General features: G+C 44.8%; 1 protein-coding gene across 1 annotated transcript; it reads left to right on the forward strand.

The window, feature by feature from the left end:
• The first annotated feature begins 2,885 nt into the window (after positions 1 to 2,885).
• Positions 2,886 to 3,881, forward strand: LOC142434794 (PRAME family member 27-like). Its single transcript, XM_075539392.1, has one exon. It carries the CDS (start codon positions 2,886 to 2,888, stop codon positions 3,879 to 3,881), a length of 996 nt encoding a protein of 331 aa, XP_075395507.1.
• The last annotated feature ends 12,397 nt before the right edge of the window (positions 3,882 to 16,278 follow it).

The following is a 16,278-nucleotide window of genomic DNA, read 5'->3' on the forward strand; positions in this document are numbered from 1 at the left end:
GTTTTGTTTTGCTTCTAGCACTTGTGGTCTTCTTCAGTTCCTTGCGCTTAAAAAATTCTAAGGAAGATTCTTCAGCTCTGTCTGCATTGGGTTTGACCTTACATGTCGAGCACTTTCTGACAGCCTCTCAGACTGAAGCACACTGCCATGGAGTCACTGCTGACTTTCAGCAACCCCTTAGAAATGCTGGTGCGATAACTCTTCATGGGACAAGAAAGCCCAGTGTTTTTCCTGCGAAGCTGCTGGTGGTTTCAAACTGCTGACCATGCAGGTCACAGCAGCCCAATGCATAATCACTGCCTGCGAAGGCTCCCGAGTCTGTCCTAATGCAGGGAATAGTCCCACTGCCTTCTTGAGAACCAACACTCATTTTCTGACCACCAAATACTCATGTTGAACTTGAAAGGACACGGGGAAGATCGTAGCTCGGAATCTCACGGTGTCCTGGAAGCAAGGTGGAACAGATTGCTCTGGGAAAGACAGGTAAATGATGCTGAAGCACAGGGGAAGAATGAGAGTGTAGACTTAAGGGAGGTCTCCTGTAAACTAAGACATGTAAATGAGCGAAAGCTTAGTCTTTTGTCCTCCTCAATGATGATGTGATGGATAAAAAAAGCCCCCTCTTTATTACAAAGCTATTAACAAAGATCTTGGCAGAAATGACTATGTTTAGTTTTTCTGTCGACAGGAGGAAACCCCAAACGAATCTGTATTTATTTGGCTCTGCATTTATTTTTCCTGCTTTTATGTGAGACAAAGCTTTAACTGGGTCTCAGCTCCTTCCCACCTCTCCTTTCTCTGTTACATGCACTGAATGGCCTCCTCTTACCACCTCTTTGACCTCCTATTGTCACTGGTGATTTTCACCTTGAGCAGCATATCTCACTATAATAGTGTAATTTGTCTTCTGTTTTAAATGTTCTGCTCAGCTCTTGATGGTTTCTTCCATTGGCTTTAGGGATGCTTCTACCAATGTCAGGATTCAGAGTCTCCTTTGCGTCCAGCTAGGTCATTCATTCTTTTCTGTTTTGTGAAGGATTTTTCTTTCATACATGATACTATTGATGTCATGCTATAGCTGGTCCAGTTTTCTGTCGATCGTATTCACTTGATCACATCTGTTGTTGAGATGCTCTTGACATTCAAGTGGAATGTGTCTGAGGTTATATTTGCATTCTCCTGCATCTGATTCAAGTCTTCAGCTTCATGGCCCCAGCTTTGCTTTTGCCTGCTGATAATGAACTCCCACAAAATGTCTTTTAGGTAAGGGCTTCAGTCAGAACATTTCATTTTCAATAAGTTATCAATACCAGTCAAATCAAGAAAACCACTTCAGCTAGATGGCTGCTTATTTAACTTTAAGCCCTTAACACCCCAAATGCTATATCTTTTCATAGACAGGCAGCTTTCCCCACCTTTGCTTATGCCCACATTTCATCTTACGTTATGGTATTGGGAAGGTGAGCATCACAGAATGCAGATAATTAGGACCAAGTGACTTTTGTTGAGGTAGTACTTGAATCTAGGCCCCATGTCCATCTGCAACCTTAATTCTTAACATATAGATATAAGTACATGGATCTCTTTCCCTCTCATTGTATATAAACAGGGTCAAGTATAAAGAAAATGTTTTGAAACCGATGATATTAGCATCCCTGCAAATGTGCTTGACACAATGAATGCATGTGTGGCTTACGATAAGAGATGTAAGAGCCCCCAATAAACGTATTTAATAAAAGGAAAGAAACATCTGTCTTCCATTAAAAGAAATTTTTAAAAAGTGAATGCGGACATCCGGCTTCTTACTCAGAAAGTAAGTTTTGAGTGGAATTTCTATTTCCAGATGATTTCACTCTGTTGTGATGTTTGAATATTCTGCATTCATGACCTAGGGAATGAGCGATGCAGATGAATCCAGAGAGGCAAAACCATCTGTTGTCAGAGCCCCTGAGCTGAAAGGATGAGACCTCCAGTCCCATGGATAAGTGTTCCCTAGCTCTGAAATGTCGGGCCCTTTCATCTCACTCTCAGTCTTTGAAACTTGAGGTAGCGTCCCCCAAATTTCCTACTTATTTTTGCTTCATTCACCTCCCCAGCTGCTGAGGTCACTGTCTGCCATCAGACTCCTGACTGCCCATCTTGGATTCCACAGCCTCTGTGTCAACTTGAGTCAGAAGAAGAAGAATCCAGTTTGAAATCTAAGCCCACGTGGACCAGCCTCTACCAGTGTGAGTTACTGGAAAGATTAGCATGGTCAGCGAGCTCCTCTCTGAGGGGCTAAGGGGATGACAGTGGAGTCCAGAGTGTGGAGGGCTAGGACAACCAGATTGGCTCTCCCAGAACACTGAGCAGACCCTTTCTCTTCATTCACAGGTCAGGATCGCTCTTGGAGCAGATTGATCATCATGAGCAGCAGGAACCCACCCAGGTTCCTGGACCTGGCCATCCAGAGCGTGTTGCAGAATGAGGCCTCAGCCATTGCCTCTCTGGAGTGGCTGCCCACAGAGCTCTTCCCTCCCCTGTTCGTGGCAGCTGTTGTCGGAGAATACAGAGAGACAGTGAAGGCCATGGTTGGGGTGTGGCCCTTCCTCAAGCTCCCTCTGGGGGCTCTGATGGAAGATTGTCAGTCTCCCCCTGACATCTTAAAGGCTGCCCTTGATGGCCTTGCTATACTGCTTTCCCAGAAGGTTAAGCACAGGAGATGCAAACTGAAAGTGCTGGATTTACAAATGAGCACTGGGACCAACTTCTGGAAAGTGTGGGCTGGACGCCAGTCTACTGCCTCTGTAATGTCATCAGAGGATCCAGAGTCCACCCATCCCAAGACACAGATGCTCAAAGAAAACAAATGTAGTTCAGTGGAGAAATATCCAGCCTTGGCTGGCATGACGGTGCTCACTGACCTGTGCTTTCAGGCAGACATCCCAAATGAAATGCTCACCTTCCTCATCGAAAGGGTCAAGCAGACGAAGGACCTGCCACACCTGTGCTGCAGGAAGCTCGAGCTTGTTCGGAATGTTGCTCCGCTTCCCATTCTTGGGGAGATCCTCAACATAGTGCAGCTAGACTCTGTCCAGGAGGTGAGATTGCTTGGTAGTTGGGACCTGCAAAGCCTCAACTGGTTCGCTCCTTACCTGGCCCAGATGGTCCAGCTGCATACACTCCTCCTCTCTGAATGCACCCTGTATTGCATCGTCCCCGGGGAGAACGATGAGGACGAGGTGCAGAAGCTACTTCAACAATTCACCACTCAGCTCCTCAGTCTGCATCAGCTCCACACCCTCATGCTGCACTCTGTGAACTTCTTTGGTAACCACCTCCACCAGCTGCTCAGATGCTTGCAGGCGCCCTTGGAGACCCTGCACATACGCCGTTCCTTGCTTATGGACCAGGACTTGACATACCTGTCCTCATGTCCCTGCACCAGCCACCTGAAATCCCTTGACTTGAGTGGTGTACGCAGGCCTGGCTCCAATTACGAGTTCCTCCCTGCTCTGCTGAACAGAGTCTCAGCCACCCTGGCCCACCTGGATTTGGCGGACTGTGGCATCACGGACTCGGACTGCGATTACTTGCAGCCTGCTCTGGGTCACTGCTCTCAGCTCAGAACCTTGAAACTCTGCGGAAACCCATTGTCCATGGCTGTCCTACAGACCCTGTTGTTTCACACGTTCCCAAGGTGCAACTTTGCCTTTCTAGAGCTTCCTGTCCCCCTCAATTGCTACATGGACCCCCAGTTAACTCTTCCCTGGCATACCCTTGCAGAGGTGATGGAGCAGCTGAGGCTGACCTTGCAGCTCCCTGGACCCCAAAGAATACGCCTTGCTTACAGGCACTGTCGCACCCTGTGCGATGCAATCTGCATCCGTATGGACAACTAGTGCCACAACCCTTTGCCATCTGTTCTCAATCCTGACTTCTACCTCGGGATCCCAATGTCGTATTTGGAAAGACTAGTGTTTCCTAAATTAGAGCGGTTTGGATTGAGTTCTTGAGCTTGAGGTCATGTTTGCCATGATGATGAAGGAGGTTGGAGGTATCGGTCAGAGGATGCATCTAACGTGATCAGCCTTCCTGAAGTCAAGCCTTAATTGCTTCACATCCATCTTCTGAAAGTGATGGAAAAGGAGATTCAGCAGCAGGTAGCAGATGTGCTCACCCACATCACGAATCAAAGCCAGGAGCAAAATACATCCCTGTCACCCACGGCCCCTTCCGTGGGCATATGCAGGACCTTGGCGACGTGGATGCCCAGGCACATGGAGTTCTTCAGGACTGCAGGTGTCCCCGATGCTAAAAAGCGACATGACTTTCCGCTGACTCCTTTCCAGGGAGAAAACAAGTGCCGAGAGCCCTGCCCCACATTTCTGTCTCCTACCACTTGCAATAGTAGAAAATAAACGCATGTTCCAAAGCCATGCACCCGTTCTATTCATTTCTCCTGCTGCAAGAGTGCCGAACTTAAGAACACCCAGTGATGCTCACCTTCCCGACAGGATCGCTGAAGACAAAGTGGGTGCATAAGCAAATGTGTTGCAGAAAACTGATGGTGCACGTCTATCAAAAGATATAGCATTTGGAGACTTAAAGGCTTGAAGATACACAGTCAGCCATCTAGCTGAAAAGCAAACATGTCCACATGGAAAGACACCAGCCTGTGTGATCATGAGGTGTCAATGGGATTATGTTACAGGCATTTAAGACCCAGAACAAAATCATACTAATTTCAATAGGGGTGCAGCGGGTGGTGGGGAGGAAGCACAGAGTGGAATCCCCAAGCCCATCTGTAGACAATTGGACATGCCTTTACAGAAGGTGTGTCGGGGAGAAGTTGAGACACTCAGGGTGCAGTATGAATGAAACATACAACTTTCCTCTAGTCCTTTAAGGCTTCTGCCCACTCCCCCTGACTATCATGATCCCATTTCTACCTTAGAAATCCAGCCAGACCAGAGGATGTACACTCATAAAGATCAGAGCTGGAAACACAGGGAATCCAGGATCGATAAAGACGTAGGACCAATAATGAGAGTCGGGATGCCAAGAGGGTAAGGTGTAAGTGTGGGGAGGAAAAGGGAATCGATCACTCGGATCGACTTGTAACTCCCTCCCAGGGGGAGAAACAGCAGAAAAGTGGGTGAAGGGGGACAGCGGATGATGTAAGACATGAAAATAATAATTTATAACAAAGGGTTCAAAAAGGAGGGAGGGAAAAATAAGGAGCTGATATGAACGGCTCAAGTAGAAAGAAAATGTTTTGAAAATGATGTTGGCAACATATGCACAAATGTGCTTGACACAATGGATGGATGTGTGGATTGTGATAAGAGTCGCAAAATATTTAATGATCATGATAATAAAAACCTTGAGCATACCTACTGATGTCGGTGTGAGTTACTGTAGGATCACACCCCACCCGTAGCAACCCTCTTCACAACAGAACCAACACGGACCAGTCGTCTCCATCCTCACAATTGTCCCTATTCCTGAGCCCATTGATGCAGCCACCGTGTCAATCTATCTCCATGAGGGCTTTCCTCTTTTTATCCACCCTCCACTCTGACAAGCAGGAAGCCCTTCTGCAGGGACTGGTTTTCCTGACAATATGTTCAAAGTACGTTCAGGAGAAGTCTTGCGCTCCATGCATCTAAGGATCACACTGGCCACACTTTTATGAAGGCACTTTGGTTTGTCATTTTAGCTGTCCACGGTGCCTTTAATGATCTTCTCCAGCGCCAGAATTCTAGTGCACCGGTTTTACTATAGTCTTCCTTCTTCAGTGTCTAACTTCCATATGTGTAGAAGACCATGGAGAATACCATGGCTTGGTCAGGAATACCTTAATTCTCAAAGGACTATCTTGCTGTTCTGCACCTCAAGAAGGTGTTGTGCAACAGATTTCCTTAGGATAAAATGTCTTTTGATATTTTGAATACTGTTTCCATACCATTGATTGTGGATCCAAGCAAGAAAAGAATCCTTGACAATTTAAAATTTTTCTCCATTGATCATGCTGTGACATACTGGTTCAGTTATGACAATTTTGGGTTTTTTGACATTGACTTTTAATCCCTAGGTTTTGTGATTTTAACTGCTGGAACAAACATAGGACAAGATACATCTGTTCCTCAGTGGTCTTATATCTTTTGGGGTGTATGCCCCCAAATGGCACTGCTGCTTTGTATGCTATTTCTATTGCCAGCTCTTTTAGTAATCACCAGATTCCTAAATGTGTTTGTACATATTTAAATGCCCACCAGCAATGGATAGTGTTCCACTATCTCTACCCCTTCAAACATTTGTTGTTCTTTATTTTTAAATTTTTATTTTTATTAATTGAGATACAGTTTTGGTTATTACATGGGATTTCATTATTGTCCATTATTTTATCAATAAATATATTTTCCCAGTGTCTGGATTCTTGTTTTAATCTTTTGAGGAAATATTTTAATGTACACATATTTTCTTTTAACAGGTTCCACTCATCTTTTGTGTTCTCCATGGTGTCTGCTCCCTTTCTTAGATCTGGTAGCCTGTATATTCCCTGCTCTGGGGCCCTTAGATATATCCCATGTTTTTCAAAGATGATCATGACCAGATCCAGTTCAAAGTCATAGAGTTTCATAGAATCCTTAAACATGGGGAGACCATGGTCATGAGGAAATTACCTCCGAGTTCCCTGGCTCACAGTACATCTCCACCTGGACTTCATCATGTGATATCAACCTCACCACCAAGACCAGTGCATTATACCAGCCCAGTCCGTGAGCATGCTAGAACAGACATGCTGACACATCACCTCAACCCTTCTCCATGACTGCATGTGTTGACAAGGGATTCATTTAAGAACATAAAGGAACATGTGAAAGGAAGTGTAGGAGGAGGAGGCTAAACATTAGTCACATGAAACAGAATCATCATGCTCAATCTCAGGTCTACATATAGTTTTGTTCTGTTGGATAGACATCTGTCTATCTCAATCCCTATAGCACAAGCCAGAGCCACCACAATCAGGGTGCTTCCAACACCTAGGGAGCCTACACCACAGGGAGCAACTGCCCCTCGGGACTGACACAGCCTCCACTTACCCCACGAAGTGAGTCATCGTTTACAACTTCTGGTCTTGTGCTCAGTCAATCTCAAAAGCACAAATACTGTATGAGAACACTATTGTAGGAATAAACACCAACGCAAAGGTTGGCACCCACACTGTGGTTATGAGGTAATTTGATGGGGTAAGTTGTGTAAGCTCCCAATAAAATGATTTTTAAAAACAAACAAATATTTGAGAAGACGTCAGTGGAAGAATGTAGCCTTTATCACATAACTACCTATTCATATCTGACACAATTTCCATTCTGACATTGCAAAACCTCGCCTGCCTGTATAGTTTTATTGATTTTATTTCGCATATCATACACCTCCATAGTTTGGTTGCTTTTAAAAAGGGTTGCATATGCATCCTCACAATCCACTCTATGCCCCCCTCCTACATTCATTACTTGATCCCCTATTCCCTTCACCCTCTCCATCCTCTGTCACTGATACACCGTTGCGTCAGATATTATCTCGATGCTTCCACTCTTTCAGCTTGTCCACTGATTATAAACCAGACCGGTTTACTGGGCGTCTTGTTTTGATTTGTTTGTAGAATAGAAACAAAGGAAACACACACTGTAAAACGAACAAACAAAGCAAAATGAAAACATTGACCCTCATCCCCTTGGGGTATAGTGCAATTTTGCTGATAGAGGCACTAATTGATCCATTGGCTTAGATAGTGAGGTAATGTGGAGAAGAGTTTATGTGAGCACAGTGCAGGTGCGAACCACAGGCTGTGCGTGGTTTCATTGCATGCATTGGATGCTGAAATGATCGAGCTCTGTTTTCATTGCGTCAGGGTTGCATTTTCTGTAACGTTCTTTACAAGGGTGGCACCTTGTCGATCAGATTCATACCTGTCAGAAGAATGCAAGGAGAGCGCTGAGTAGTAAATATATGGATGTTCTGGGGGCCCTTTGATTGGACACCCAAGAAGCCAGGGGTCCCACCCGAGGTCCAAAGACGACCATTTCCACCGTGTGGGGTGGCCATTGTTTGCTTGCACTTCCATCAAGGAATCTCAGTCCTAAGTCAGAAGCCACAGCAACTTCTGACTGAGATGTTCCCCGACCTTCAGTCAGGCTTCCACACCGAGTTCTTCTATTGTGAAGCCATGTTCCCAGTACGGTCAGCACCTGGGGGCATCACAGTCCTTAGTCCGTGGCATGGATCAATGAGCTTTTCATAGAAAGTTACTCAAACGTTTCTACTCAGGATCATAGAACTGGGTGTATTCCTCCCTTAATTCCATATAAATTACTGTTTAGCACACCTTCCCCCTATGAGGATGCTCCTCCCCATGGACCCACCAGCAGACTGGTCAGTGCCTCCTCTGATATGTACATGCTCCCCTGCCCTGGTCTTAATCTGATTGCCCAGTAAGGTTCTCCTCTCAGTCCTGTGGAGGGCCTGCTGATTTTGTCCCAGCCTTGTCTCGATGCTGTACAGCATCAAGTGGATGGTCTTCACCCTGTTCCTCCTTCCCATAGGAGTGACCCCCGCTGAGGTGAGGCCTCTTTCCAGTTGGATGGTACGAAGTTCTTATAAGGACGGTGCTCTCTGCATTAGGGACCGTAGGCAGACTTTCTACCAGCGTGTTTTGGAATCGGCCTCTAAGATTTGTTTACTTGGTTTCTTTCTTTATACTAGTGAATTCGCACAATACCTATCCTTCTGTGATGGACTGACTTCACTCAGCCTAACGGGTTCCATGTCCTCCCATGTCTCGCGGGGTTTCATCCTTTTATCCACTGTGTTCAGGAAAGCGCAGGATCCATTGTGTGGATGTGACACAGTTTCTTGTTTCTTCCTCTCTTTCGTTCTCTTTCCTTCTTTATTTTTTTAGCAATGAAGAGAAACACTGCAGTTGTATTTATTTATTTATTATTTTTTAAACGTTTTGTTAGGGACTCATACAACTCTTATCACAATCCATCGTATACATGCATCAGTTGTATAAAGCACATCTGTACATTCTTTGCCTTAATCATTTTCAAAGCATTTGTTCTCCACTCAAGCCCTTTGAATCAAGTCCTCCTTTTCCCCTCCCACCTCGCTCTCCCCTCCCTCATGAGCCCTTGGTAGTTTATAAATTATTATTTTTTTCATATCTTGCCATATCCGGCGTCTCCCTTCACCCCATTTTCTGTTGTCCATCCCTAAGGGAGGAGGTCACATGTGGATCCTTGTAATCAGTTCCCCCTTTCCAACCCTCTACCCTCCCAGTGCTCCTAAGGGATACTTCAGTTATTCCCTGATGCCATTTGGGGAGTCCTATTGCATAGTTGCATAGTGCCTTATCGCACGTGGTGCTGTGAAGGAAGTTCTGGGCAGATAAGCACAAGATCTATGGAATTATCCGACCAGGTCCTCCACAGGGAAAGAGGAATTTATCTGCTTCAAACAACATTTATGACCTCAGATATCAGAGATGGGTGGCCGCCTATGATGGAAGAGGTGGCTGTTGCCAGTGCTTGTATCGATATACAAACCAGGAGATTACGGCTTGAACACATGTCTTCCTACGTTGCATGGGCTGAGTGCATTCCAGGGTGCATTCATCAGAGTGCACTTGGTTGCTGTACTCAGCATGAATGGGGTATAAAGTTTGGACTGTATTTTTCTGCACTCACGGTTCTTGCAGCAGCTGTCTGTCTTATCTTTTGTGTATATCCCATCTACTTACGGTGGGGATTTCTCTATGTCTACTTGGACGGGACAGGATATTCTGTAGTTTGGTAGTGAGGTAAGGATATATATTTTAGAGCGCTAATGGTGTAACGACGTATATGTGGGCTGTTATCTAGAAGGCTGACAGTTCAAATCCACACCTTTCTCCACCAGAGAAATATGGGACTGAGTACTCTTACTACGACACTGGGAGAGATGAGAGCTCTCAGCACAAGGAATCCAGGACTGATAAAACTTCAGAAGCAATCATGGGTGTTGCGATACCATGAGGGTAGAGTTGAGGTCTGGGCAGAAGTGGAGGGAATGGGCAACCGATCACAAGGATGGATGTAGAACCCCCGCCCCACCCCCGAGTGAAGCAAACTAAAAACAAATGGGTGAAGGGAGAGAGCAGACAGTGTAAGATATTTAAATCATTTATTATTTATCATTAACTCTGGAGGGTGGGAGAGTTGGGGAAGGAGGGGAGTAAAGAGGAGTGGATAGCACGGCCTCAAGTCGGTAACAATGTTTTGAAAATGTTGGTGGTGACATATGTACAAATGTGCTTGATCCAATTGATGTATGGATTCTTATAAGAGGTGTAAGAGCTCTACCAATAAAGTTATATTTTATATATATGTTACCGTATATATACAATTAAATATATCTATGCTGTAGATCCCTTGGAGACTCACAGGGACAGTTCTACACTGCCGAATATAGTCTCTCTAAGACAACAATGTCTTTAAGGTAATGGAAGTGATGCCCAGGCGGATGACTGATAACGTTCTGTAACGTAAAATCACAATGATTTTTCTAAGGTGAATCATATATATATATATAAAATTTAGATGCATGAATGGTGAGTGAGTTTGCACTTAATTCTTGCCCCATTCTAAGAACAGTCAGCTTTTAGGACATCTTCCTGCTTGATGCTCCACTTCCTCAAGAGAAGAGATCTCTGAAGATACAAGTGCAATAGCATAGTATAACGTAGTAATTCGTGGGTGCCTGGACCTCAAAAGAACAATGTCTGGGTTCTTAAAGCTTTACGTCCGAAGAAGCAAGCTTCTAAATCAGTGCCCATTGACGTTCCACAACTTCCATTCAATCCATTGATTGTAAATAATATAACCCTGTGCTATATGATGGAATCACATCACAGTTTCAGTTGTGCACACCTGCTTTGTAGTAGACTAGAGCTGACAGGGGAAGCACACAGCCCATTTGCGCTGATCACAGGTAAATTACACTCCCCATGACTGCCCTGTAATCACCATGGAGGGATGCGAACAGTCCTGCTATCTCACAGAGAACAGTGTGAATTCAATGATGGCCGACGTCGCTGTTGTTCTGTGTCACTGAGTCACCTCTGATGCAGAGGGACCCCATGCACGACAGAAGGAAAGATTGCACACTCCTGTTCCATCCTCACGACTGTAAGTTTCAGGCCCTTGTTGCAGCCACTCCATCAATCCATCACATCAAGGGACTTCTTTAGTCTCCCTGTGCTTCTCCAGGGAATGGTCCCTCCCCATAACCTGTCCAAATTATGTCAATTGAAATCCCATCATCCAAGCCTGTAAGCAGCAATCTGGTCACATTTCTTTCAAGATAGATATGCTTGTCCTTTTGGCACACCTGCGCTGATTAGAAATCATCCACTAATTCCTCATTGTGATCCCAAACGATTTTTCATCCATGTAACCGTGCAACGACAAAGTGTTTTGGAATGCCCCTTCTTCTCATCACTATCCCTAATTGGTGATGATGCACACCATTTCTCTGTTGGAGGCAGCTGAACTCTATTGGGGCTGGACCTTTGCGGGGGATTAGACCAGCTATCCCGCATCAAGCTGGGTTTGAACTGAGGCGTGCAGATGAAAGGAAAAGAAAGAGTTATGTATAAAGCAAGGGATAGGGAGGATTCCAATCCAATGGACTGAAGTCTCCAGTATATTGGAAGCTTGGTATATATACTCTTCTTACACAGGGACTTGGTTACAAAGCAAACATCAAAGTACTTAAACATTCCTAAACTCTTATCTATGCAAATGTAACTTAACTAGTCACAGTTTCTTACCTTAGAATAATAAAAGCACTAGGTTCAAAGACAATCACAGGGATATGCAAGATTCAAGAGAGCCTCAAAGGGATCCTAATTAACTGAGTTATCCCTCAATGCTTTTTAGCAGTAAAGTCACAAATAGTTTGTAACACTTTTGTCTGCAGAGACACAGAGGCTCAGGGGACTAAATAGTCACCCATTAGTAAACACCTTGGTCAGCTGGATGCTTCCTACAGACCTTAACTTGCTCTTTTTGAGGATTTCTTCAAACTGTTGCAACAAGACTGTGTGCGTGGTGTGGTAGTGTTTTGTAGCTGTCACTGCTCTGCCTGGACTCGTTTGCTTCTTATTTGGACCTGATGGTTCATGTGAGACGTCTCAGACTCTCTGGAAATATTTTGGACTCAACACATTTCCTGAGGGAGCAGGAGGTGAAATGTCAGGACACCAAATGTGGAATGGTGACAAAGACTTTGATCCAATGCCAACAGACAGATACAGTCATCCCCTACAGAAGCGGTTCTCAACCTGTGGGGCGCAATCTCTGTGGGGGTCAAACAATCCTTTCACAGGGGTGGCCTCAGACCATCGGAAAAGACATAAATATTTCACAATACATAATTACATATTGTTTGTGATTAATCACTGTGCTTTAAGTGTGTTTAATTCTGTTCAATTTGAAACAATGAAAATACATCCCGACTATCAGATATTTACATTATGATGCAGAACAGTAGCAAATTACATTTAGGAAGTAACAACGAAAATAATTTGATGGTTGGAGGGTCAGGTCACCACAACATGAGGAACTCTATTACAGGGTCGTAACATCAGGAAGGTTGAGAACCACTGACCTGCAGGTAGTCCCCTAAGTTTATCTTTCTACCAAGGGATAGTAGGGAAGAATGAATTTATGCTTGATGAATCCTTACATAGTTTGCAATTATTCCTTGTATAATGGGAGAAAGATTTTGTGATACTTTAACCTGCATCATAAGCTACAGGAAATAAGTTTTCATTTGTCAGCAAGAGTGTGCGTATTCTTTCTGTGTTCCTGGGAAGCGGGCATGGAGTGGTACCAATAAGCCCGGGAGCCTATGATGCATAGCACTGGTTCTCAACCTTCCAAATGTCGCGATCCTTTAATACAGTTCCTTCTACTGGGATGACCCCCAACCATAAAATAATGTTTCTTACTACATCATAATGGTAATTTTGCTACTGTATGAATCATAATGTAAATATCAGACTCGTAGGAATTTCATTTCACAAATTGAACATAATTAAAGGATAGCCATTAAATCACTGGGGGAGTGCAGCGGAACAGCAAGGGAATGGAGTGGCAAGGTCCCCAGGGAATGCTGAAAGTGGACTTTGGGGCCAGGGCGTGGTGCCCCAACAGACTGGACTGGAAAACGCTCCTAAGGGCCAGCAAACGATCCCTGAACTAACTACAAGCTTTTCTCTTGTGAACTGTTTTGTTCTGTTCTTTTTCAGTGGTTTGTTTTGGTTGTTTTGTTGTCTGGTTGTATACTGTTGCTTTGTTTTCCTCTGTCTAGTTTTCGTGCATGTTAGTGACTCCACAGGTCTGTCTGAATAGGACAGGCTGGATGAACTATCTGGATGAAAAACAACGGGACCGACAGTTCCGGGGGGACTTGGGGTGGGGGGTAGGGGGGGTAAGGAAGTGGTGTTAACAAACCCAGGGACAAGGGAAAAACATGGGACCCCAAAGGGTAGAGAAGGGGGAGTGGCAGGCCTGATGGGAAATGATCAAGGGTAAGGTTGCTTAGAGAAGAGGTATACTCTAGCCCAGGTGGCGATGAAGCATGGTAGTAGGGCAGGAGGAAGGTCAAGGGAGATGGAGGAAAGAGCTAGGAGTCAAAGGGCATTCATGGAGGTCTAGACAAAGACATGTACATGCAAATATATATAGGAGCTTGGGGAAATAGATCTTTGTGTCGATATTTATAGGTCAAGTATTAAGGTGGCGGAAGGACCTTGGGCCTCTACTCAAACACTCCCTCTATGCATGAATACCTTCTTTTATTAAATTGGAACTCTATGATGCTCACTCTCCCGACACAACGGCTGGAGCCAAAGTGGGTGAACAAGTAAATGTGGTGAAGAAAGCTGATGGTGCCCGGCTATCAAAAGAGATAGTGACTGGGGTCTTAAAGGCTTGAAGATAAACAAGCGGCCATCTAGCTCAGAAGCAACAAAGTCCACATGGAAGAACACACCAGCCTGTGTGATCGAGTGGTCCCAAAGGGATCAGTTACCAGGCATCAAAGAACAAAAAATCATATCATAGACTACACACCTCCATGATAGGATCGCTGAAGACAAATGGGTGCACAAGCAAATGTGGTGAAGAAAGTTGATGGTGCCCGGCTATCAAAAGAGATAGTGTCTGGGGTCTTAAAGGCTTGAAGGTGAACAAGCGGCCATCTCGCTCAGAAACAAATAAGCCCACATGGAAGAAGCACACCGGCCAGTGCGATCACGAGGTGCCCAAGGGACCAGATATAAGGCATCATGCAAAAAAAAAAAGATATAAGTGTGTGTATGTATGTGTATATATGTGTATATGTATATATGTATGTGTATATATATATTATATTAAATGAAGGGGGAAGTGCAGAGTGGAGACCCAAGGCCCAAGTGTCGGCCAATGGAGATCCCCTCATAGAGGGGCTTAGGAGAGGAGATGGGTTAACTAGGGTGTGAGGTAGTATCGATGAAGAACACAGCTTTCCCCCAGATCCTGGATGCTTCCTCCCCCCAGCTACCATGATCCGAATTCTACCTTGCAGGGCTGGATAGGACAGAGGCTGTACACTGGTACATATGAGGGTTGGAGGTACAGGGAATCCAGGGTGGATGATACCTTCAGGACCAAGGGCGTGAGGGACGATGCTGGGAGAGTGGAGGGTGAGTGGGTTGGAAAGGGGGAACTGATTACAAGGATCCACATGTGACCTCCTCCCTGGGAGAGGGACAGCAGAGAAGGGGGGAAGGGAGACTCCGGATAGGGCAAGATATGACAAAACAACGATGTATAAATTACCAAGGGCATATGAGGGAGGGGGGAAGGGGGAAGGAGGAGGGGTAAAAAAAGAGGACCTGATGCAAGGGGCTTAAGTGGAGAGCAAATGCCTTGAGAATGATTGGGGCAGGGAATGTATGGATGTGCTTTATACAATTGATGTATGTATATGTATGGATTGTGGTAAGAGTTGTTGGAGTCCCTAATAAAATGTAAAAGAAGAAAAGAGAAAAAAATGATTAGGGCAAAGACTGTACAGATGTGCTTTATACAATTGATGTATGTATATGTATGAACTGTGAAAAGAATTGTATCAGCCCCAATAAATTGTTAAAAAAAAAGGATAGCCATTAATCACATAACAATATGTAATCATGCTATGTGAAATATTTATTTCTAATTACAAATAGATGACATTTGGTCTTGAAGCATGGTGTAGCATGGGTAACTCTCTTCACCTGGCAGTAGTATGTGGGCGTATCTGCATATGAATAGAGGAGCAGTGTCTCTGTTGCTAAGACCTTCAGAAATACGTGTTTTCCAATGGTCTTAGGCGACACTTCTGAAAGGATCGTTCAATCACTAAAGGGGTGGCGACCCATAGGTTGAGAACCTGTCATGTTCAGCCAGGAGGAAACTAGGGATCCGTCTTAATGTTTCCTGCAGGTTGGCAAGGAGGTGGAAGGGATGCAATTGCGCAGAGTTTGGTGTATTTTATTTTTGATGAGACAATGTGGGATCCTGGAACGTTTCTACAGGGCACTCCCACAAGGTGCTCCACAAAGACGAACAAGTTCCATGCTCCAGGCACTAATTACGCCCTCAGAAACAATGGAGGGGTGGTGCACGTGATGGGATGTTGCACTGTATCAATAGTTTATCATTTGGGATGCAAACCAGAAGATCACAGTTTGATCATCAGTCTTTCAGTTTTGCAGGAGCTGCATGCATTCCAGGATGTGTTCATCCGAGTGCATTCAGTTGCTCTACTCAGCATAAACAGGGTATAGAGACACAGGGAGACTTGTTGTTCCCTATATCTTTCTGTCCTCATTGCCTTTGCACCTGAGTTTAGTTTGTGTTATTGTTTTGTGATATAACGTGGCTTCCATGAATGGATCTGTTATAATGGAATCCTCTGTGATGACATTCCTTAGTAGAAGGATCAGGTTGGGATAGTACTCCTTAGTCCCTCCTCAATTTATTTCATGTGGATGTCAAGGGAGTTTCCTGAGGTGTCAATCCTGATCCTTTCAACTCCCAAGCGATTTTAGACAAGTGAGCAGAGAGAAGCCTGATCTCCCTGCAGAAAGAAAGAAGATGGAGAGGTCAGGAGCTCCCTGAGGCAGCTGTGTCTGGCATATCCAAGCACTCATCCCTTCACAAC

This window comes from Tenrec ecaudatus, chromosome X (assembly GCF_050624435.1).
Source record: "Tenrec ecaudatus isolate mTenEca1 chromosome X, mTenEca1.hap1, whole genome shotgun sequence".
NCBI lineage: Eukaryota > Metazoa > Chordata > Mammalia > Afrosoricida > Tenrecidae > Tenrec > Tenrec ecaudatus.